We start from the raw sequence: 22,377 nt of genomic DNA on the forward strand, positions 1-22,377 counted from the left end.
GAAGAACGGCTCCGTGTCAGGGTCGCCATTGACCGGAGGAAATCTGGTAGTTTCATCGCTAACAGCTTGCATAGTTATCGGATGATCCAGCCGTCGGATCATGGATTCACGAAGCGTGGAACGAAAAGAAATAGGAGGGAGGCTAGAAAAAGCGATCTGCCATATGCAGCACTGCTTCACTGCGTAACACTCGAGAGATTGCGACGCTTGTCTTACAACTGGAGCAAATATATTACATCGCGCGATCATAGGCATGTATCAGTAGCCTGTGGTACGGTAAACGAAATACACGTGCGGTGATTTTACTGCGAACATAGTTATTCCCGCAGAAAGATTCAGTTGCAAAGATCTGTGTTCATTTTCTTGGTTGTGATAGAAAAGAATGCCATATTATATAAATAGCTATATTTCCTTCTTAAATTCACTTTGGCACTTAAACAAGTGAACCTGAATGAAGCTTATTTAAATTAATCTAAACAATTCTAATGATCCTAAACGATCCTAGTTAATTCTAAATTCACCTAGATTAACCTAAATTAATTTCAATTCGTATAAAAAATATTTAGATATTTTGAAGAAATGGGACGATAAATTTGTGGTTTCGTTGTAATAGCACGAATAAAAGTCTAACGTGATTTGAGTATGGTTAATGAGAGAAATTGATAGTAAAAGTTGAAGAATGAAATCGAAAATGAATTGGAAGGTATTAGTGGTTGGATTCTTGATGACGTTAGCGTTGGTGGACGTCTGTGTAGGGAACAACGGTACCTGGGATAAAGTTCGCGAGAAGAAGGCGCGGATAGTGAAGAAACTGAAGAAGGATATCCGGAAGTTGAAAAAGCAAGAGGGAGCGGTTAAGTTGGTGGGTGGAGAGAACGGCGGACACGAAGGTAACGAGTGTTTCGAATTCCAAAGTTTCGTCTGGCATTCCCCTGTTTGCGAGTAAATTAGAAATAAAGTGGTACTCTTTCGAGGGTAATAGAACACTTTTCAATTAAACGCGGTTTTCCGTTTAAAAAAGAGAGATGGAAATTAAGAGATATACATTTGAAAATGTCGATATTTGAATGTATTAAAATGTAATAAAATATACCGACGTGTAGTACGTATGACAAAGATTTAGACTCGAATTGTTAGTAACTCGATGTAAATATAACAGCGATTGAAATAATCTGTAGAAATCTCAAAGAACTACGATCGTGAACTGGAAGATGAACTTTGTAGTTACATTCGATTCGGTTCCAAATACGAGTACACGTATATCGACGAAAAGATTAACCGTTTTCCACGAAAAATAGAGAGAGAACGTTCGACATGGGAGCAAAATCGACGTAACAGAGAAGAAGGAATATAGTAGGTTGGAGTGTAATATCCAATGGAGGGTAATAAAAATTGACACGCCAATGTCTGGGACGGATTCTATCCTGTTTTATGGTCCAATTTGACGATGGCTATCCTATCTTGTAGCTCGCGATTCTGTGCCTATGCGACGTTTACCACGCTGACACATAGTCGTTGACATAAATCATCCTCGAGTTGACCCCTTTTTAATCGCCATTGCGTAACTTACACGAGAAAAGGCTGATAAAACCGCGACGTTTCACGTAAGATCCGTTTTTGCACCAAACGTTCTTGTCAATCTGTCTCCTTCTGATTAGCAAGCTGTTATTTTAATCCAGAAATGTCGATGATGAATACGACGGAGTGTCGAGGAATCGCAAATTTTTTATTTCGTAGCGAATCTTGGATTCTCTGTTTGAGAAGGAATAAGCAAAAAATTAAAATTATCGGAGTTTCAAATTTCGACAGAGACTGTTTCTATCGTAAATCGATTGGCAAATATTATAAAAATCGAGGCTTCCTACTCCTGAAATTCCTAATTCGTAAGAATCTTGCAAATTATCTTCGAAAAGTTCCTACGCTTCACTATTCTTGCACGATTTAACTAACATTATCGATGACATTTTTCCAAATTACAAGTTACGAGTTATCGATATCAACGGACACCCTTTTACGCAAACAGTAACAAGTTTGTCGATAAAACAAACGAAAGTTTGAGTTACTTGAACGTCTTATTTAACAACAAATTAGAAAACTATCGTATAAAGAGAGAACCCTGTAACCTAGGCTTTGTAATTTATTAATTTACCAATATCGCTAATTGGTAAATTAGCGTACAAGGGAGCGCGTACGTTACGAGGGAAACTTACATTTTCGCTAATGAAATGTCGCGAACAAACTGTAGAAATTGTAAAATTACAGTAGCAAAGTAGAAAACCTGCAACGTATGGATGATTGCGTGAAAGCCGTAAGTATCTAAAAACAAATTGTCACGCGCAAAAGAATCTTCCCTTTGCGCACGCTTATACCGTGCGGAATGATTTCAAAGCAAAAAACAGAACGAAGCTAACGAGCAATTGACATTCGAGAAGAGACGAACCGTTTAATCGAGCAATTATCGCGGCAACCCCATAAACTCTGTCATTAACCAGACACGCGGTGGAACCGGAAAACCAGCAAGTACAAGCTCTGTAATTCGATTGGTTACGCAGGAAACGTGGAAATACTTCACGATGGGAAATGGGGCAGCGTATGCGACGACGAATGGGATTACTTGGAGGCCAATGTGGTTTGCAGGCAATTAGGCTTCGACGGTGCAATTAAACCGACGTCGAACGGTCACTTTGGTCAGGCCAGAAGTGAGATAATATTGTCTCTTCGTTTCAAGTCAATACTTCTTTCCCTCCTCTCTCAGAATCCACGCGAACGCGAAATTTTGAATCGTAACGTATGCAACGTCCGTCTCTTTGTATATTCGGGAAACAAAATTGAAAATTCTGTTTTTACTTGCGTCTTTCGTAATATGGAATTTTAATTTCTTGCAGTGCGAGTTTTTGGTGAAAAGCGAAAGCATATTTACGGTAATCGAAGAAAACGAGAATTTCGTATGTTACTATTTCGTAAATAGGATCTTTGTTGAAAGAACCGAGTTGATCAAGTAGGATTATTTTGGATCATAAAGCATCGAAAGGACGTCGCTGTCGATCCTCGTCGGGCTATCCTCGTTCGCGTTTGCGATGGAAAGAGATTAATCTTTTGCGGTCCCATGTACGTACACGATTAACCAACTCTCTTTTCGTCGTATTTACGTACTTCTTTTGTACTCTTTACGTTCGATTAATTAACAAGACACCAGGTTGATTCGCTCGTGGGTCGTGTTTTCGCATAGTTTACGTACGAAACGTTGCACCGAAACGCAAAACACTCGAAATAACGTGTTAGTCGATAAGCCAATTAAGTGTTAACGCAGTGCACTCGTATATATCCATCCAGATAAGGCGTATCTCTCACCTGTTCCTTTTAGTCGAGGTCAAATCGACCCCATCTTGCCGATTACGCGAAAACCGTTCCACCCTGGTGATCAGGGCACTACAACGGCGAACGCTTCTTCCACTCTTTCCCCGCATTTTCTCGATTCAGTGAATATCTTAAAAACTATAAAAAAGCTAAATTATCTGCTAAAAAAAGTCACATAATAATAAAGTTACTGTCAAGCTGATTCAATATGATTTTTCTTTCTAAATAAAAGAAAACAATCTACCATCGGTATCTGCCATTTACCACGCTGTATCCCCCGATCGATTCTACCAGAAACTCCTTGTACCACGCTACTCCCCCATAGATTTCTCTCAGATGAAAGTAACGTTTCGTTTCGGGCATTCATCGCTGGTAGACCAGAGCAAAAAGAACCAGCTTGCATCCCGAGGAACTCGTAGTTTTTCCAATAGCTCGTGCTTGGGACCGCAAAAGGTTGCAGAGGATTACCGATAGAAGGCTTAAAAAACTGTATAGGACGAAAAACAAAACATTCCAGGAAGATATTGGATGGACAACGTGTATTGCGACGGGAGCGAGAACGAACTGTCGAAATGCCGCTTCGACGGATGGGGTGCTTCCGACTGCGAGGGCGGCGAAGCAGCCGGTGTAATTTGCGCCCGCGAGCAGCAGGACGAGGAGGATGAAGGGACGGCGAAGGGAAAGCTGAAAAGGAAGTCAGGGAAACGGAGAATCAAGGATATCCATCAGCAGGGAGTGGCGATAAGGTTGGCCGGCGGCCGTGTCCATAACGAAGGCAGAGTGGAGATCAAACTAGGAAATTCAGGTATCGTTAAATCCGCCGCGCAGCGTGGCCTTTACGTTAAAAGCCGTTACTGGTTTTACTCCAGTATTCTTATCTTCTTTTTTGTTTAATTTTAACGTTGGAAGATCGATAAAAGTCGACTTATTCTTCTCCCGTAATCTCTGATTGAAATGAAAAATTGGAGAAAAAACTGAAATGTAAAGACGAAAATTCGAGAAAATTCCATTTTTATCTTCGTTACTTTATCGTTCGATCGAAAAAGGAAGAGATAATAACGACGTATAACATGCTGATAACAAAGAAAAGATAAAAACACAGACGACTCAAGATTGTCAGAAAAGGAAGAAGATACAAGATAAAGGGAGACTACCGAAGCAATTTCATTTCAGATTGGGGTGTAGTCTGTGGTGATAGTTGGTCCCTATTCGAAGCGGCGGTGGTTTGTCGGCAATTGGGCCTAGGTTACGCCTCCGACGCCATCCAGACCAACTTTTTCGGCGGCGAGAAGATACCTATGACCATCAGTGGCGTACACTGTCACGGAGACGAGAACAATCTGATCGACTGTCTGCATGACGAGCTTCTCGATTGTCCAGGTAATAAAAACGCTGCTGAAACAAACCTGGATTTCCTTGTTCCCCTTGTTTCGTTGAAAAGGGAATAATAATAATATTTATAACGATAAATATTCTAAACGTTGAGATTTTCGCTTTTCTTAGTATTTTAAGTCGCTTGTTTCGTGGAGATGCTCGTGCTTTTTAAAAAACTTCCCTTTAATCGTTTCAAACGTTCAATATTATGAAAAATATTTGATTCCGGGGATGTCAATTACTCCGTAACTGCGTCGTACGCGTTACAGGTTCGATACAGAACGTGGCCAGCGTAGTATGTCTTCGAGAGATGCCAGATCTGGTATTCGATCACATAGAACTCATGCGAACGGCGCATCTCGAGGATAGACAACTATACTGGTTACAATGTGCTATGGAGGAGAATTGTGTTGCTTCTCAGGCTTATAAGATACAAAAGGAATCGGAGAATTGGCACCTAGAGACGAGGAGACTTTTAAGATTCACTGCGAGGATTTTAAACGCTGGAATCGCGGATTTTCGACCATCAGTACCGAAACATCTTTGGGAATGGCATATGTGTCATATGTGAGTAATTAGATCGACAAAATTCTAGAAAGATAAAGCAACGAAAGTTGGTTAAGGTAAAATCTATCGATTGTAATAATTGATTACAATTGGTAAAAATTAAGATCGATTATTATAATCGATAAATTGTATTTAAAGTGAATTCATCATAGTCGGTCTTCGGATTATCAATCGGAACGATGGGTTCCCATTGGCCACTCGAAGGCATCGCTTTGACCGTAAAAAGAGTTAACAGAACCCGAAATACTCAGTTTTAGGCTAGCCCCGAACAGATGAACTGCAACGTTCATGAGACGTCGGAATAATAAACCGAAAACTATTACGAATTCAGAAAACTATCGGTGATACGTTAAATCGTACTTACGAATCGAATGAAGAATGAAAGTGTCAATTTTTAGTGGCTATAAAATTTCACTAATGATATTAATACAATGAAATTGAAAACGCCACAAACACTTTTAGTCTGAAAGGAATTTTGAAGCTCTAGCTTAGAAACAAAGCGAACAAATTGAACAACGATACATGATCCGACATACGAGATACATGATATCTTCAGAAAGTTCAAAAGCTCCAAACCATTTATTTTCGACAAATCCCATTGCTCGACCTATTTTAGTCGATTGAAAACCATTTCGACTATACGAATAATATATTAGAAGTTCGATAAGAACTTACGGTTCGTTCTGGATTCATCGAGAAATATCCAAATCGTGTTTCACCAACAAAACCTCTTTTCGTCGATTGCAATCGATCTCGATTACTCGAATAATATTGTATATATATTACGAGCTCGTAATACATTAGAAATCGTTTATGCCAGAGAAATTTCGTCTGATCGAAATTGGTTTCAAGCACTCGAACGACGTATTAAAAGCTAGATTATACCATCGATCCATTCTGGATTAATAAATTTCTTTCGATCGACCGATATCGATACGAGACATTTGTATAACTTTTACCGAAGAACCTTCCATCGGACCTCTTTCGATGGACTGAAATTCCATCGAGGAATACGATAAAATCTCATAAGCCATCGACGTGCAGACGAAAAGCTGGAAAATGCATCTCTCTAACGCTAACAACCTGTACCACAGAAACCTGTTTCACTCTCCTAAAATCGATTCGTAATCGCTGGACGTGGCCCGAAGCTCGTTTTCACCGAACAGCCACTCGTCTTATCTGCGATCAGTGATTTCGATACGGCCGATCAAAGTGGCTCGTTGCTCGATCATTAATTCCGCGTTATTCGGTTGTTAACGACAGGCATTACCACTCGATGGAGGTGTTCGCGACGTTCGACGTGTTGGACTTGAACGGGACACGGTTGGCAGAGGGTCACAAAGCATCCTTTTGCTTGGAGGACAATCAATGCTTGCCTGGAGTGGAGCCGAGGTAAACGCAATTAGCAGACTCGTTAGCGAAAACGATCGGTTCCTAGCAGGGCCACGCAGTTGCTCGACGAACGAAAAATTATTTTTCGTGTTGATGGCGACGATGGACGACGTCTAATTGGCGAGCCAATTAACCAGCGACGCCTGCATGATTTCAGATACAAATGCGCCAATTACGGTGACCAAGGTATTTCCGTGAATTGTAGCGATATTTACAAGCACAACATCGATTGCCAGTGGGTGGATATAACGGAACTTCCAACCGGAGAGTATATTTTCAAGGTAATTCTAATTTGGAGCGTGATTTGCTTAATTTAATCCGCTTGGTTAATTTAATTCGCGTAGAATTTTCATCTCTGTGTTGTTGTTTGTCGCGATACAGGTACCGACTATTGGATATTAAAAATTGACAAGCACGATCTATTTTACGAAAATAGGTAGTCGTATGAAAATACCATTGCTACTATCTCTATGTACACTTCCATTTAAATCTATCTCTGCGCATATTTCCAAAACTATTCATAACGTCGGAAAATGTTTCCAGCCAAAGTTAAATGGTCTCGAGGGGGGGGGGCATAATTTAACGTTAATGGTTATTTCTCTAGGTAGAACCGTAGAAGAAATACGAAGGTTTACTTCAACTTTATCGTTTTTAACGAGACTATTGAACGAACGTTTTACAAAATAAATGTTCAAATATTTCCTATGATCTAACGGGGTCTCGACGTAAATAGCTTTCAGCTTGATGATCTTTTACAGGGAATGCCAAGACGATTCAAATCGATCAATGTATTAAAACATACATGATTCTATCGAAAAGAAATAACGTCCCACATGCCAAAAAAATACAACGAAGAATCCATGACTTACAATCCTCGAAATAATATTACGAAAATAGGGATCGAAATATCGATTGCGTAACGTAAACGTCCACGAGTGACTGCCGAAGTAACCAGCCTAACATCAAACGTATAACGTCCTGTCTGTCCTCTTCTTGCGCGAATCAAATAGCCTGTAGAGAGAATCTGGTCCATAAAGGCCGGTGGAGAAGCCGGACAATCGCGATACCGTAGGAGAGAGAACCGATAGATAATCGAACCGATATTTACGTTTTCAGGTGGCGGTAAATCCGGAGTTCAAAGTGGGCGAGATGTCGTTCGACAATAACGCGGCAATTTGTCGTTTACTCTACACGGAATCGTTCGCCACTGTGCATAGTTGCGTCATGGGTCGGCCTTCATCCACGAACCTTTAGAATCACGATTCCACCATCTGCGCAAGGGACTTACGAGACTTGCGAGAATCACGATTCCACGATACGTGCAGAGAAGGTTACGATAATCGCTAGATCGCTCGTGTTTATGTGTTCGTAGGAAATTCAAAGGTGTAAAACCGCAGGAAATTATACAAAATATCTAAACTATAGCGCTTGTTAATTAATGGCTGAAACTTTGAATCTTCGCTTGGACTTCATTTCTGTAGATCGTATTCGTCAAATCCCGAATTTACATAAATATTCGAATTCAATAGAAGAGAACGAACATGGTGGAAATTGAAGCTACCATGGCAGTTGTGTTAATTACGATGCTATTAAATAATAAAGAGAGTCTTTTGCTGGTAATAGTCTTTAATCGAATCTTTTCGTTTATCTTTATTACGAATGGTTTCGCAGGTAAACGGGATTTGGGAAATGGACCAAGCAAAGTCTTATATTGTAGCTCCACGACGACGACTGTTTCATCTTCTTTCGGCAGAGGGGATTTCTATAGAGAGAAAAGTACTTGGGACTTCGAAATAGGCTTACGCGAAAATATGACACACTCGAGGAGTAAACTAGTTAATATGGGAATAGAAATTCTTAATCGTGAATTATTTGTACAAATTATGGAAATTATTTGATACAAAAGTCATTTTTGGAACAATTGTTTCTCACGAGAATGTCGAAGCCTGGTAGATCAACGTCGAGATTATTGCCTTATTATTTAAACGTGACATATATTTAAATATGTACACTCTATACTGATCTAATGGTAGTAAACAATTTTTCTATTCTCGAAGAAATAATTCGTCAAAAATATGTAATGAGTATATCAAATATCATTTTACATTTTATTAAAATTGGAAATATTGAAAATGCCGTTCGACAGAATAAAGCCTGTATTATTGCCTGGAGGATTTGATTTAAAGAAAGAAACGGAGAACAAGTTAGTTACAGAGTGCTTTAAAAGAAACGGGAAGTCGGAGATTTTTAAAGTAGGTCGTAGTTCTTTTTTCAGGTGAAGAACCTTGTACCCTGTCACCTTCGATTACGATTGCTCGTAATCGGATAATTAGCAACGGATTAGACCATGTCGTTTCACCTACTTTTTCTCGCACGGAACAGGGACCTTGGTTGTCGATTAAGATACTTGTTTGTTCACGAATTTTAAATAGACGCGCTGTTCCATTTCTTCGTGCCAAATAGAATTCCTTCTAAAGTTCTGAGAGAAATCTAGATCAATTCCGATATTACGGATATACGGTTAATAGGTATTACGGATATTTACGATATATCTGTACTGCTGAAAAGGAGATATGAAAAAATAGGACCTTAAACGAATATTAAAAATAACAAATTTTGCGTTTCTTTTCTCCAGGACCTCGTCTCTCGTAATTCTAAGATCGAATCCACGTTTAACGCAAAGAATTCTATTCCCCGCCCAAAACATGAGAATAAAAATTCGTACTCTTCGGAATACTGAAATTCCACTCCTCAAAAACATTGTATTCCTTGCAAATCCCATTTTCATCTCAATCGAATCCTTGAGGCAAAAAAATTGCTGTTCTTCGCGCCAAAGCTAAAGCAAAAATTCGTACCCTAAAGAGCAGCTTAATACAATATTATTCATCGAAACCAGATTACAATCGGGTACACCAAGCGGTCACGCGATAAGAACAACCCGTACCTCGAGAACAAGAAAGTATGACTCAAGAACGCGTAATCGTCAACGAGGACGTCGACACGGATTTCCGGAACTGGGTTACCTTTTCGTCCGGCTAAAGAATCATTCGCTGTCGTTTTCGATCATCTACGAAAAGAGACACCTCGCCTTGTCTCTATTTCTCTCTCTCTCTCTCCATCTATCTATCTATCTATCTCTCTCTCGTCGAGAAACAAGAGACCCCGGACTGTCAATTAAACCATACGTGCGCCGCTTAAATGGCTGCAGACCTGAACGCGACTGAACGTGTAATACGTTTAGAAGGGGGAGGGCCCGAAGTATGGCTTCCGTGGTGGTCACTGTCGTGTGCAGTGCGTGTCAGCTGCTCCCCAAAGCGCACCGGTCACGAAACTCCCATAGCCACCGAAAATAAGCGGCTCAGTCAGCCTTTTCGACTTCGCTTTAAAACTTTCTACGGATATGCGTTTGCCTTTCGTAGCGAATACGTGAATTAGCAGTGGTGGAAATAGTTTGGTGAGAGATGAGTCGAGGGTAAGTTGCTTGGGGAGATTCGATAGGTTGATTTTTGGCAAGTGAAAGAGGAGGGCCCCACCAAGCGCAAGAACGATCGATGGTAAGATTTTAAAGAATTGAAAATGAGCTTGATGTCAAGAAGATTGGGAAAACTGAATGTGCTTTGGCTAAGTCTGTGCTTATTTTTTTAGATTTGTTTATTATGATCGTATACTGGAAAAAAGAACCACTGAGAGTACTGTGAGTAAATTCAACACAACAAACGGGTATTCCAACTAAAGTCCAGTGAATCTTTCTGGTTGTAAGTAGTAAGTAAAAAATCTTACGAGAAATTTGCAATCGTAACAAAGATTTTGTTAAATTTAGAGCGATGGCGTAACCTTACAAGTAACGATAAACCGACAGTAGATAGATCGCTATCGGACCTATCACGAGAAAAAGCATTATTTTCACTCGGAAATCTCCTTTTTAAAATCTCAAGTTTGAACTCCAAGGGACAAGGAAGAAACGAAAAGCGCTGTAATTACAAAGGACATAATTACAGAAGTAAACATACATTTTCAAGGACAAGGAAGAAACGAAAAGCGCTGTAATTACAAAGGACATAATTACAGAAGTAAACAGACATTTTCAAGATAGGAGATCCATATAGAAGTTTTCATGGATCTGATAAATGTCATCCTTATGGCAGAAACCGATAAACCGTCCAATGTGTATATGAATTTCGAGAAAACCAAAAAGAAGCGAGGCAGACTATAATTAAATTAAATTCCAAAGATCAAAGGGAAAAGAAGAACATCCATAATTTATTCCGATAAGAACTTTAATCGACATTAAATTCTTCAAACTTTAGGGACCAACAAATCTCCAAGTTTCAACTTCAAGCTATAAGAATTGAAAAACCAGGAAGAAACACCCAAGAAATATTCTATCGACAATGTTTTATCACTACAGCAAAAAGCGATTCACCTCCTGGACTCGTTGAAATAGAAAAAGAAACGTCGAGTGGTTCGCGAAATAGGAAACAATATCAATCTATATCGGACGAGAAGGTGTACGAAGCCGAGTTATTCCGAAATGCTGATGACGATAATCGTAAAGAAACGTGTTCCACAGCGATTGTTATCCTCGGAGTGGCGCTTATCACGCGATTTGATGGATCCGATCATGGAAAGGCCTCATCGCGATAAGTAACACGTGCTGCGTGTCCCGTCGCCATTTTCATCGGAGATCCCCCTGTTGGATACTTTTCGAAGACTCCTCGGGGAATCCAAGCGAAATTATGAGTGAAACATCTCGATAATCGTAAAAAAAAAGAAAAAAAAAAAGAAAAAAGGCAAAAGAAAGGGAAAGACTACAAAGCGATCGAACGATTCTAGTCATCGATGGTATTTCTTGTTTGTAGAAGCGACTGAAAGGATCTCGACTTCTCTTTCGACTCCGAAATCCGACTTCCTGTGAGCAAATTTTCGACCTTTTAAAAAAATTCTTTCGAAGAGAAAAGCGTAATTACGTGACTCAGTTTATCGTCGCTAGAATCGGAAGAAAAGAATTCGACTGACCCTTTGAGCGACGAGTAGACTACGATAACGGAATACTGTTCCCTTTACAAAATTTTCCGAATATTCCCTTTCACAGGGATATCGATTCTACTAACGACTTTACGAATGTTCTGAAAAGTTCGCTCGAAGAAAGAAGCGTAATTCGATAATTTAATTTATCATGGTAGAATCGAGCGAAGAGAACGGAACATCCCCTCTGAATGAACTATCGATTAAACAGGTTACGATGACGGAAACCTGTTCCCTTTGGAATCTTTATTTCACGATATTGTTTTAAAAAAAGGAAGAGCGATCGAATGGCTTCACCTAGTTTGGTATTTTCAAGAAGAAAGATGTTGTCCAACGTTCTGATAATTTTTTTGAGTATTGCGCAGACGATTTTAGGGATGGAGGATCAAAATATATGTCCGAAGAATAAAAGTTTGTTCGAGATTCCTGGCGATGCCGTATTGTCTGGTAAGCGAAGTTTGTACCGCGCGCTTTGTATTTGTGTTACAGTTGTGCTGTGTCGTGTCGTGTTTGAGTTCGTTGATGAAAACTGGTCTCTCCTGGTTTGTTTAGTGTTCTTGAATATTAATCACGGACCATACTGTAACGCTACGAGTAGCACCGGTCTCCAGGAAGTCTTCACCGCTTCGTACGTAGTGCATCTTTTGAATAAATACGAGTCTATTCCTGGGCTTTCCTTAGGTAAGTAAAGTATCAGTAATTTGTTCGAATTGTAGATTAAAATTTTATTCGCCTTGTTCCAGATCAGTTTCAAATAAAAATTTGTCGATTCGATTTTACAAAAGTCCTCTTTATCATATTCTAGGTCTAAAAATCTTCGACACCTGCAACGATGAAACGACAGTGTACAAACAAGCGCTGCAAACAACCGTGGATATAGAGTGCACGAACCATTACGAAATGGGAATACTATTACCATCGGAATACGCGACGACGTTAGAACCACTTCGTAATTACAGCGTGTTGCCTATCAGCACGTACAACGAGCAGAATTTGACAAGGCCTTTGATCAATCTAATGGTCCATTACCTTAGCACTAGATTCGAAACGATCGACGCGCTTCTCGCTAATCACGATTTCGCGTTAAATTTATTTCTCGATACAACGAAGGAGGCTGGAATTTGCGTGGAAAGTTATGGAGACACTTTGGAGTTGGACGAAAGTGAAAGAGAAGCTGTGATCGCTGTGATCGGGCAGAGAAACGATATTCGACAATGGATCGAAAGAGGAGAAAAGATGCAAGAATCCAGAAAAACGTGGATCGCGTTGCCGCTTGATGGATCAGACGTCGACGGTGAGAATGTTATTTATCTTCTATGAAAAGTATTCCAATTTATCATTTTCCGTTTTGTAATTTGTGGGACACTTTGTTCGAAGAATTCAAGAGAGACAGATCAAGAGACAGAATATATTACTACTATCACCTACTACTATCATTGCTGCTATTGTTACAAACCATCCTCGTTATCGTACTGTAATTTACCCTTATTATTCAACGAAAATCTGGTTCGCTTCTCCAAATTTCTAATAACACAGAATTTGAAATGATACAATTTACCAAATACGTTTTTCAGACCTAATCCCTTCAGGTTCGTACGTCTTACGAACTTCACCCTTTAACCTGGACTTACTGCAGGAAATCTCCTCGCCGGATTTATTTGTCGAAGCAGCGAGCAATCCTGTAATTCATTCGCCACATTTGCTTGGTATCGGTAAAGCTATTGCCGAGCTGGCTCAATTACTGCAAGATCTTCAGAAACGAAATTGTCCTCGAGGGATAGAGTCGTGCGCGATGCCACGTTTCAATCCGAATTCGAAACAGGAAATGCGAAACGTGGATGTGTACAACGCTCTCCGCATAGTGCCGAAATCGCACTCAATCAAGTATATCGTGGCAATGAAGAGCCAGCAAGAGATGGTCGATATGGCTGCTTATAGGATAGAGCCAGCGAATTCGAAATTCAGAATCGCACCAGAGTCGAGGGTGCCGAAGATGCCGAAGCTTTGTTTGAAGAAGTACGCGAAGAATTGCGCGAGTTGTGCAAATTTCAAGATGAAATTTGGTCCTCGTGGTGTGGCCAAAGGTTTGTTGATCAGGATTTTCAATACCGTTAACTCGTTCACTCTTACGCTGACTATCAACCGCGAAATCTTTTTAAACGATTAAAAAGAGAAAGAATTTTATCGAACAAAAGACGTTCGACAATGTGATTGAGTTGGATATAACATTGCCAGATAAAGAGTGTGCGAATACGATATAATATTCTGCAACAATTAAATTTAATGTATATTTCGATGTATCGCGGCTACCAGAGCGAAACATAAAAAATAGTTTAAAAACTATCGATTCTAAAGATTTCTAATCGAAGATTTACAGAAGCGCAATCATGGAAACATGTCCTTGCAAAAATTTTGAATTAAATCACTCCGATTCACCAACGTTCCCGATTCTCGTCCAACACCCTTAACGTATAAAACTTCTAATAAAACTTCGCTAGCACTGGAACACAATGGTGCAGCTAACGTTACTGGTTTGTTACAGATACACTCGACAGGGGTTTATTAAAGACAGGCAACTGGATACCAATTTTCCTGACGGTGGTTGTGTGTGGTACGTTCGCCTGCGGCGTGATTGCCGTCTTCATTATCTACCGCTTCATCGTCGAGGACGTTCTCGATGGCAATCCAGCATTAACGATCGTTCTAATACTGGCTAACGTGTTCACGCTGCAAACGGTGCTTCTGTTCTGCATCAACGACGATTATTTAGGCGCTGAGCACCTTAACTCTAGGAAAATCCTAGTAACCAGCCTCGCATTTGGATTGGATTTCTCCGTTATGCTTACCAGAGCATTTTTCTTACTTTTTTCCAAGGGTGGCGTATTTACCGCTCATATTAATGGATATCTTCAAGGACTGATGGTGTTCTTTATGTTCTGCGTGCAACTCGCGATATCCATTATGTTCTTCGCTTTTAGCACCGATGATCCGGCCGTCGTTATGAGAAGCTTGTTCTTCGTCGCTCTTTTAGGTAAATTACCATCGTTTTACCTTTCTTCATTTTAGTTTTTATCTTTTAGCTCTTTTGCTAGTTAGCAACAGTTATCGTTTAATTTTAGAAAAGAAGATTCGTAGATATTGCTTTCTGAAAGGGAGTACGATTATATTTTATTTCCAGCGATGGAAAATTTGTATTGTACGTTCTGTTTCAAGTAGAAATGGAACCCGAAATGCAACTTTGTTTCAATTAATAGATATTACAACGAGTATCGTGAAATAAATAATATAGTGTGTAAATAATAAGAAAGAGACCACCCTTCGCTTCGCGTTCTCAATGAAACCCACACCAACACCACGTATTTATGTATGTGTATCTATACCTATCCTTCCAGAAACGTGCAATTTCCACAAAGTGTTCCTAGAGTGTCTCCTGTAACGCTCCAGGAGTAATTATATAAAATCCAACTAATAAAAACCGATTCCAGGCTACGATATATTTTTGCTGATCATCCTGTTCATGGTGTGCTTCTTCATCTTCCAACTGCCTCGTAATTATCGCGAAGGAAAGTGTTTCTTCGGCACTTCTATCGGGCTTTTGATCGCCTGGGCCATTTGGCTCACCTGTTTCATCCTCGTCGAACCAGAATGTCGTGACACTGTCGTGTCATTTGGAATTATTTCGACGGCGTACCTGATCATTATCGGTATTCTGATACCGAGGACCTATTACATGGTCACGCATTTGGCCAGAGGGAAGAAATTCGGACAGAGATTTGGATCGACCGATCTAGCACCCGATCCCAGGATCAATACGATCGTCAAGCAGGTCAGGACAATGAAACATGATGTTATTATGTATGATGGATTGCTTGTCGGTATTATGTTCGACACTCGCGTAGTTTGAATATCACTTTTATTTTCTATTAGACTTTGCGTATTTTTTACATCTTTAAGGCATTAAGAAGCTAAAATTTGTATCAAATGTTTCGAAAAAATTATATTCTTTGTAAATTTTTAGTTTTAATTTTTTAAAAGTAACCTAAACCTTAATCAAAATCATTTAATACGCGTTTCTAAAAGTAAACGTTATTCTTTGTAAATCTGTTGTTCTATTTTCTCTGATAATTTCTATCGTTTCCTGCTATTAAAAAGTTAAAAAGTTGAAAATGTTAAATATCTCTAAAAATAGGCGTTTTTACCTTTTTACATACTGTATCGAATAAAGAATTCGTTGTTTGCAATCGTCGTTCCTTTTTCTTTTTCTTTGACTTTCCTCTTACAATAAAATCATTCTATACAGCAAAAAATCCACATGAAAAAACATTTTATTCACGCAGAGTCGACCATTTTACGATTACGTGCACTCTGGCGGAGGAAGTATGACGAATTTGCAGGTGACATCCGCGTATCCAAACTATTATGGAAGTTCAAGTCCAAATCAGAAGTATCTAGGCCAGAGCAGAAGTCCCGATACTCAAAGAATTCCCGGATACAACAATTATGGCTACCATTCGGAGATGCGAGAAGTGAATAATTCTTACACAGTACCCCAAGTCTGCATCGAGGATGCGGACGTGAGATTTTTTCTATTTTCTGTAGATATTTTTCGTTGCATCTTTCGTCTAGACCAACCAATCTCCCGCCGCAAAAATTTTTCTTTTGCTTGTAACGTGATATTATGTATCTTGTATGAGATACGCGTTTTGCTATGCAATATCGTATCGTAGACAAAGTTTGCAAAGATTTACAACTAAGATGATTATATAAACACCTGAGTGGAACGCCATGTAGATTATCGAAAATGATAGAGTATAGAGTATAGAGATACAGATGTAGTATTTATAATAAGCATGTACGAAAAAAGAAATAGAGTTTCCGAAGAATCGAAAACTAACAAATTACGTATCCTCGTACTAAGAGCTAGAAATTGTCCGAAAGAAGCTTCTGAATTTCGTTCCTAGAAATAGATTCAATGAAATTAGATTTAGCTTCGCTTGTCAATGGCTCGTACGATATTTCTATTACTTATAGTAGAATAATTATTTGAAATAACGATGTAATACTTTTTCGATGTAGGATAATGCAGTAACTTATTTATATAGTTACAGCGGAATTATCAAATTAAAATATTTCTAGTAGTCTTCTTGTACGAGATGCTTTTCGATAGAATCGTAAACATAATTCGTTAAGAATTAAGGAAATTACATTTGCAGTCAAGGATGAGCCCCGTGGATCGGTGCAACGCGAATACGACATACGCGCGGCCAAAATGTCAGCGGAAGCGGAAGCCCAAGGACGACAAAGACTGCATCGAGACCGACGTGTACGTCGAGGGTAGCGTTTCCACCAGCCGTAAATCCCACGATGAGATCTATCCTGCGCGACCCAGCAGTCCTAGGTTAACTCAAACCGAAGCAACCATTTGTGAAGAAAATGAACACGACGAAATAACCAGAATCACACGATTTTAATACAATAATCGCATTATAAATAATTTAATCCTCAACCGACCTTTAATTTCGTTTAGTGTCGTTCGTTTTACGATAAAAAGCGATAAAGATAGTCCTTTCGACTATCTTAGAATTCCAATTAAGGGTTAAATATCGTACAGACGATCGTATTTCCAGTGAATTAAATTGTTTCCATTCGATTGGTCGATTTTTGTGGCTGCAGACTTCTTGAACGAGAAGATAAATTTTTTGATCAACGAGTGCATTTTATCGTCGTACGGAAATATAAAAATAATAAAATAAGTTTGCGTTGATCTACTACAATATATGTATAGAGATGCGCATCATCGTGTGTCTGCAGCTTAGAATTTATAATAAATTCTGTGGTTAATTACTTTATTATAATCTAGTCCCGAGTTATGTACCTTAATTATTACTTATTATTGCCACTATTTGTAGTAAATCAGCAAAGAATACTTTGTATAGTTTTTAATCGCTATATGTATTAACTTTACGTTGTACGTCTGAATTGCTCGTCAATCGTCAAGAAACGAGAAGAAGAATAAGAAAGTTGTAACGACGACGCTCTGCTACTATAGCACGAATACATAACAGTGTTTCGTTTATGACAACAACGGATACCGTGATTCAATCCTACATCAATTATGCGTCCACTCCAACGATATTAATCATTAATTAATAATCATTATTCGTTTTAAAGAATATTTTACGCAGATCCCCGTTCATTGAAGATAATTTACGTTGTTTTTATGTTTTCTTCCCTTTCCTTTTCCTTTTCAAATAACAGTTTAATCGATATAATTTACTAAACATTGTTGGCAAGCGTTCGATTGACTTTCAAAGTGAAGCGAAAGCCGCTCCGTCTGCCAATATCGTTATAATTAAAGTAGAAAACGAGATGAGAACGAACGGAGCCTCTTTCGCACGTAGAAAAGGGTTGCGCGTGCAAGTGAAGCAATTTCGCGTGTTCCCTGCCGAAATTGCGTTATGATCGAACGTAATTCCGCAATCGGGGCACAGGTGTACGTGCCGAAGGAATATCGATGACAGTGCCGTAACCGGAAACCGGTGGCACGTCGCGGACGTCCGCTATAACTCACGGCAAGTGTACAGACTACTCGAAACGAGTGGAAAATTAACTAACGTATAAAACAGTTCCTCTGGTTATTTAATTTTCCTTTAAATTGGAAAAAATTCTCAAAGTTAATCAAATACGAATCCACTGTCTTTAGAAATGACTCGTCCACCCTCTGATCAATCTTTAAATCCAAAATCTGGCAAACTCTTAAATCAAATGCCTAAGCTGCAAAGTTAATGGTACGAATTTACGATCCTTTGATATTAAACCGAACCGAGCCGAACCGAACTCAACTGAACTCAACTGAACAAAACCTCGCAAACAAGAAAAAGAAGTCAACTAAATTCTCAAGCCAAACGAAATCTCGTAAAAGTGTTCGATCTTCTTGACGGTTTAGTTCCACGCCATGTGACGATCGGATGAAAACTAATGAAAAGCAGGGTGGCTGGCGGTGTTCGATAAGGCGGCCGTAACAACTATAAATCGAAAAGTGCATCGGTTCGTGAAAGTCGTGTATAGGGGCCCGCGACACTCGCGTTCCAACTCGCGTATTCTGAAAAAGCTTCTGCGCAAGGACACAGCCAGGATACCTATAAAAGCATGATCGGGACTGGTTCGCTTTCCAGTCACGTATAAAACCCTGTTTCTGGTATCGAAGGAAGCGAATTCGAAGAGAAGTTGCTCCAAGTCGACGGCTAACTGGATCTCAACTTGTGTGATCTCGCGCAAAAGAGGAAAAAATTTGCCGATCGATGGGAAGGGTATGGGGTAGAATCGATTTTACTAAGAGACTATGTCCTTGGAAGCTTCGAGTGATCGTAATCGAGTGCTTCAAGGGTTTGGTTCGTTGAGAATTCGGTTCAATGTGGGCGAAGACAACGATGGAGACAGGAAGAAACTCCAGGGCAATCGTCGTTGCTGTCGTCTACCTCAGCCTATTTCTGGACAACGTGTTGCTCACGGTTGTTGGTAAAGTGTTGTTCGAATATTAGTAATCGGTCTTCTTAAGGGGATAAAACGTGGAACAAAATTTTAGAGATCCTTGGTGTATTATTAATTTGGTTCAAATATATTCGTAACTGTTCTTTTTAAATAATATAAGATAAAATAAGAGAGGAACTTTAGAAACCGTTAGTAAAATATTAATGATTTTTTGAAGAGATTTTGAAGATTTTTTTATACAAATATCGACTTTATTTGCGTGGATCGTCGAAAGGATAAAAAATATTTCAGTGCCGATTATTCCTGACTATCTTTGCACCTTGGACGGAAACTCGACGATAAACAATGAAGGCGACGAGAATGGTCGAGTGGGATTGTTGTTAAGCTCAAAGGCGCTGATGCAATTAATACTAAATCCAGCAGTGGGCATCTTTACCGCTACTTTTGGATACACCAAACCATTGCTCCTTGGAAATCTAAGTCTCCTGCTAGCAGCGATGCGTAAGCTCATTTTACTTATCTAATTGTTTAAACCGGTTGTACAATACGATGCTATTTGCCTTGCCTATTAAAAGCCGTCAGTTTTCCCAGAAACGTGCGAAACAATTTTTTAGCTATCACAAATATCACAGATAATAACGCTTCGTTAATCCTCGTCGAAACAAGATCAAACGAAGCTAAAAATTATATTTCTTAAATTTTCGACTACTTTCAAAATCTTCATCGAGAATAGTTAATAAGAAGCGCGACCAAATCTTTTTCTTAATTCCTCGACAAGTTAAAAGCTATTGTAATTTAACTACTGAAAGGGAAATAAACGCTTAATATCGTAGTTATAAAAATTTCTATAATGGATAATTTTATTTGAGGAAATATATATTATCAATAAATTAATATCGCTATATTTCATCGGTGATATTCTTTAAGATATGTATTAATAACCTTGAAAGAAACATTCAAATTTCTGCATAGTATTCTTTAACACAAAACTATTATTTCACTTGAATGCAACAAGTTTTCTCCTCTCCAAAACACTGCTTCACTTTATATTTAACCTGGTATTTCGCATTTTACAATACTACCAAAAGCTCGACGGAGTAAGAACAAAGACATCCTCTGAGTGCGACAACTATTACAGTGTTCGCGTTTGGCCAAACTTACGAAGTGCTGTTTCTGGCTCGAAGCATCCAGGGTATTTCCTCCGCGTGTATCGGCGTTTCCGGTATGTCGTTGGTCGCTTCACAGTACCCTGAAGAGGACAAGAGGTCCAAGATTATGGGCTTCGTTCTTGGAAGCATAGCGTTGGGTGTTCTTGTTGGATATCCGATTGGTTCTGTCCTTTACGATCTCGAAGGAAAAATGGCACCTTTTCTATTGGTCTCTTGTTTCATCGTCGTTACTATTTGTACGAACCTTTTTTACTTTTTTTCAATTTTTTCAATACCTACTTAATATTTCAGGATTCTTTTTAGAAAATTGAAGATTAGAATTTATAAATCTTATAAGAGATTGCAGAGTTTCATGATTCACGGTAGAAATGATTCCTTGATAAAGCATTTACACGTTAGATTTCAACGATCTCAATGGTAATTTCCTTTCAGGTCTGCAGATTTTTACATTGGACGTCAAAATGAACACCGAGGTATATAATATATACACTGTAATATAGAATATCTTCTTCCAAATCAATCTTGCGACGATCCTCCTACACTTGACAAATACAGAACGGTAAAAAATTAGTTCAACGAAATTCTTCGTTGACAATTTGTCACGCACGAATACAGTAGGACAACGTTTATTACAACGGAATGTTATTCAGTGTTCTATTATTTACTCAGTTTTACTGATTTTTATCTCATTTACAAACACGATAAACGACATTTTTAGTCGAGCGATCGAGAAACGTCTTGGACACATCTGCTATGCGATCCGTACGTACTAATAATTGTTGGAGCTATATGGTGTTCAACATCACCAATGGCTATCTTAGAGCCCTGCCTACCAATCTGGTTACGAACTCACATAAAACCTAAGGTTACCAAAAGTATCAACTTTATTATTATAATATTTATCTTCCAATGATTTCGAGTCACAAATTTGATCGATTAACGCTAGAATTATCAGAATAGCCAAAAAGATCAATTGATACGTGCCTGTCTTCCTTTTCCTATTATATCTGTTATTTCGATACACATTTCTAGTTGTTGGTAGTTCTAGTATTAAGAATGTATATATAATTACGACAAAATGTAAAAAATACAGAAATATAGAAAAATTTCTTTTAGAAATGGCAACTGGGAACAGTGTTCATTCCAGATAGCGTGGGCTATCTAATTGGGACCAACTTTTTCGGCATGATAGCTTACCGCTACGGACGAAGTAAAACTGCTGTTCTAGCCATGCTCTTAGTTGGTATAAGTGTCATTTTGATACCATCCTCGCAGACAATGTCGCAACTGGCAGTTCCACACTTAGGAATGGGTTTAGGTATTGGGGTAGCGGACGCTGCTCTAGTGCCATTGTTAGCTAGCTTTGTGGACCAAAATGGTAATTATGGTCCGGTTTACTCGATTCAACAAGTGGCTGTTAGTCTGGCCTATTCTCTTGGTAAGCTATTTTATTTTGCTCTGTAAAAGTATTTTCAATCAAAATATTTTTAATAGTTGAGGCGGTTGTTCGCAAACAAATTCAATTCAGAAAATTCAATTTGACAGAAATACAGTGGTGAATAAAGCAACTTTTAGATAATATATAATATAACGAATATTCGTTCAAGGTCCCATCGTGGGAGGAGAAATGGTGAAGACGATCGGTTTCCAATGGGTTATGCGAATTATCGGCTTAATGAACGTCGGCTACTGTCCTTTGCTGATATACCTCACCTTAGAAAGAAGAAAATTATTAACTCAGCAAGATGAAAAGAAGGATTACGAGACCTTTCAGAAATCAGTGGCGAAGTACGAGCGTTTTCGAGACTCTGACGACGATCTCTGATATAATTTAACGGCTTCTACCAATTATCAAGATTAACTTCTCTTTTATACATATATTGTAATTCTATAAGGATAAGTCGTAATATCTGGTTTTTGTTAAATTAAACCAATTTAAGAAGTGACAAAAAATAAAGGTAAAAACATTAAACGATCCTTAAATATTTTTCCCAATGAATAA

At 38.9% G+C, this 22,377-nt stretch overlaps 3 protein-coding genes across 7 annotated transcripts; all 3 read left to right on the top strand.

The window, feature by feature from the left end:
* Positions 1-203: 203 nt before the first annotated feature.
* Positions 204-8,310, top strand: LOC117164428 (lysyl oxidase homolog 2). 2 transcript variants are annotated; one of them, XM_033347459.2, is made up of 8 exons: positions 206-890; positions 2,553-2,699; positions 3,875-4,162; positions 4,531-4,737; positions 5,001-5,298; positions 6,562-6,690; positions 6,848-6,971; positions 7,807-8,310. In XM_033347459.2, exons 1-8 carry the CDS (start codon positions 680-682, stop codon positions 7,942-7,944), a joined length of 1,542 nt encoding a protein of 513 aa, XP_033203350.2. In that variant the 5' UTR covers positions 206-679; the 3' UTR covers positions 7,945-8,310. The 2 variants fall into 2 exon arrangements, with proteins under 2 accessions (XP_033203351.2, XP_033203350.2); XM_033347460.2 differs by lacking the exon at positions 2,553-2,699 and having other exon boundaries at positions 204-890.
* Positions 8,311-8,440: 130 nt separating this feature from the next.
* Positions 8,441-17,800, top strand: boss (G protein coupled receptor bride of sevenless). Of its 4 annotated transcripts, none has more exons than XM_033347455.2 (10): positions 8,441-10,244; positions 10,336-10,445; positions 10,511-12,162; positions 12,268-12,396; positions 12,521-13,009; positions 13,290-13,799; positions 14,258-14,746; positions 15,201-15,541; positions 16,053-16,289; positions 16,929-17,800. In XM_033347455.2, exons 3-10 carry the CDS (start codon positions 12,003-12,005, stop codon positions 17,184-17,186), a joined length of 2,613 nt encoding a protein of 870 aa, XP_033203346.2. In that variant the 5' UTR covers positions 8,441-10,244; positions 10,336-10,445; positions 10,511-12,002; the 3' UTR covers positions 17,187-17,800. The 4 variants fall into 4 exon arrangements, with proteins under 4 accessions (XP_033203346.2, XP_033203347.2, XP_033203348.2 ...); XM_033347456.2 differs by having other exon boundaries at positions 16,053-16,241; XM_033347457.2 differs by having other exon boundaries at positions 16,934-17,193.
* A 1,138-nt stretch (positions 17,801-18,938) lies between these two features.
* Positions 18,939-22,314, top strand: LOC117164457 (synaptic vesicular amine transporter). The gene is made up of 7 exons (XM_033347514.2): positions 18,939-19,233; positions 19,498-19,707; positions 20,345-20,611; positions 20,808-20,848; positions 21,094-21,240; positions 21,492-21,813; positions 21,983-22,314. Exons 1-7 carry the CDS (start codon positions 19,128-19,130, stop codon positions 22,198-22,200), a joined length of 1,311 nt encoding a protein of 436 aa, XP_033203405.1. The 5' UTR covers positions 18,939-19,127; the 3' UTR covers positions 22,201-22,314.
* The last annotated feature ends 63 nt before the right edge of the window (positions 22,315-22,377 follow it).

This window comes from Bombus vancouverensis, chromosome 15, assembly GCF_051014615.1.
Source record: "Bombus vancouverensis nearcticus chromosome 15, iyBomVanc1_principal, whole genome shotgun sequence".
In the NCBI taxonomy this organism is placed as follows: domain Eukaryota; kingdom Metazoa; phylum Arthropoda; class Insecta; order Hymenoptera; family Apidae; genus Bombus; species Bombus vancouverensis.

Coding starts and splice junctions, on each gene's coding strand:
- LOC117164428 (XM_033347459.2), top strand. CDS start 680: ATGAAATCGAAAATGAATTGGAAGGTATTAGTGGTTGGATTCTTGATG. Junction 891..2,552: donor AGAGAACGGCGGACACGAAG/GTAACGAGTGTT, acceptor TTGGTTACGCAG/GAAACGTGGAAATACTTCAC. Junction 6,972..7,806: donor CCGGAGAGTATATTTTCAAG/GTAATTCTAATT, acceptor TTACGTTTTCAG/GTGGCGGTAAATCCGGAGTT.
- boss (XM_033347455.2), top strand. CDS start 12,003: ATGGCTTCACCTAGTTTGGTATTTTCAAGAAGAAAGATGTTGTCCAAC. Junction 13,800..14,257: donor TCCTCGTGGTGTGGCCAAAG/GTTTGTTGATCA, acceptor GGTTTGTTACAG/ATACACTCGACAGGGGTTTA. Junction 15,542..16,052: donor TCAATACGATCGTCAAGCAG/GTCAGGACAATG, acceptor TTATTCACGCAG/AGTCGACCATTTTACGATTA.
- LOC117164457 (XM_033347514.2), top strand. CDS start 19,128: ATGTGGGCGAAGACAACGATGGAGACAGGAAGAAACTCCAGGGCAATC. Junction 19,708..20,344: donor TCTCCTGCTAGCAGCGATGC/GTAAGCTCATTT, acceptor CAACTATTACAG/TGTTCGCGTTTGGCCAAACT. Junction 21,241..21,491: donor GAACTCACATAAAACCTAAG/GTTACCAAAAGT, acceptor AATTTCTTTTAG/AAATGGCAACTGGGAACAGT.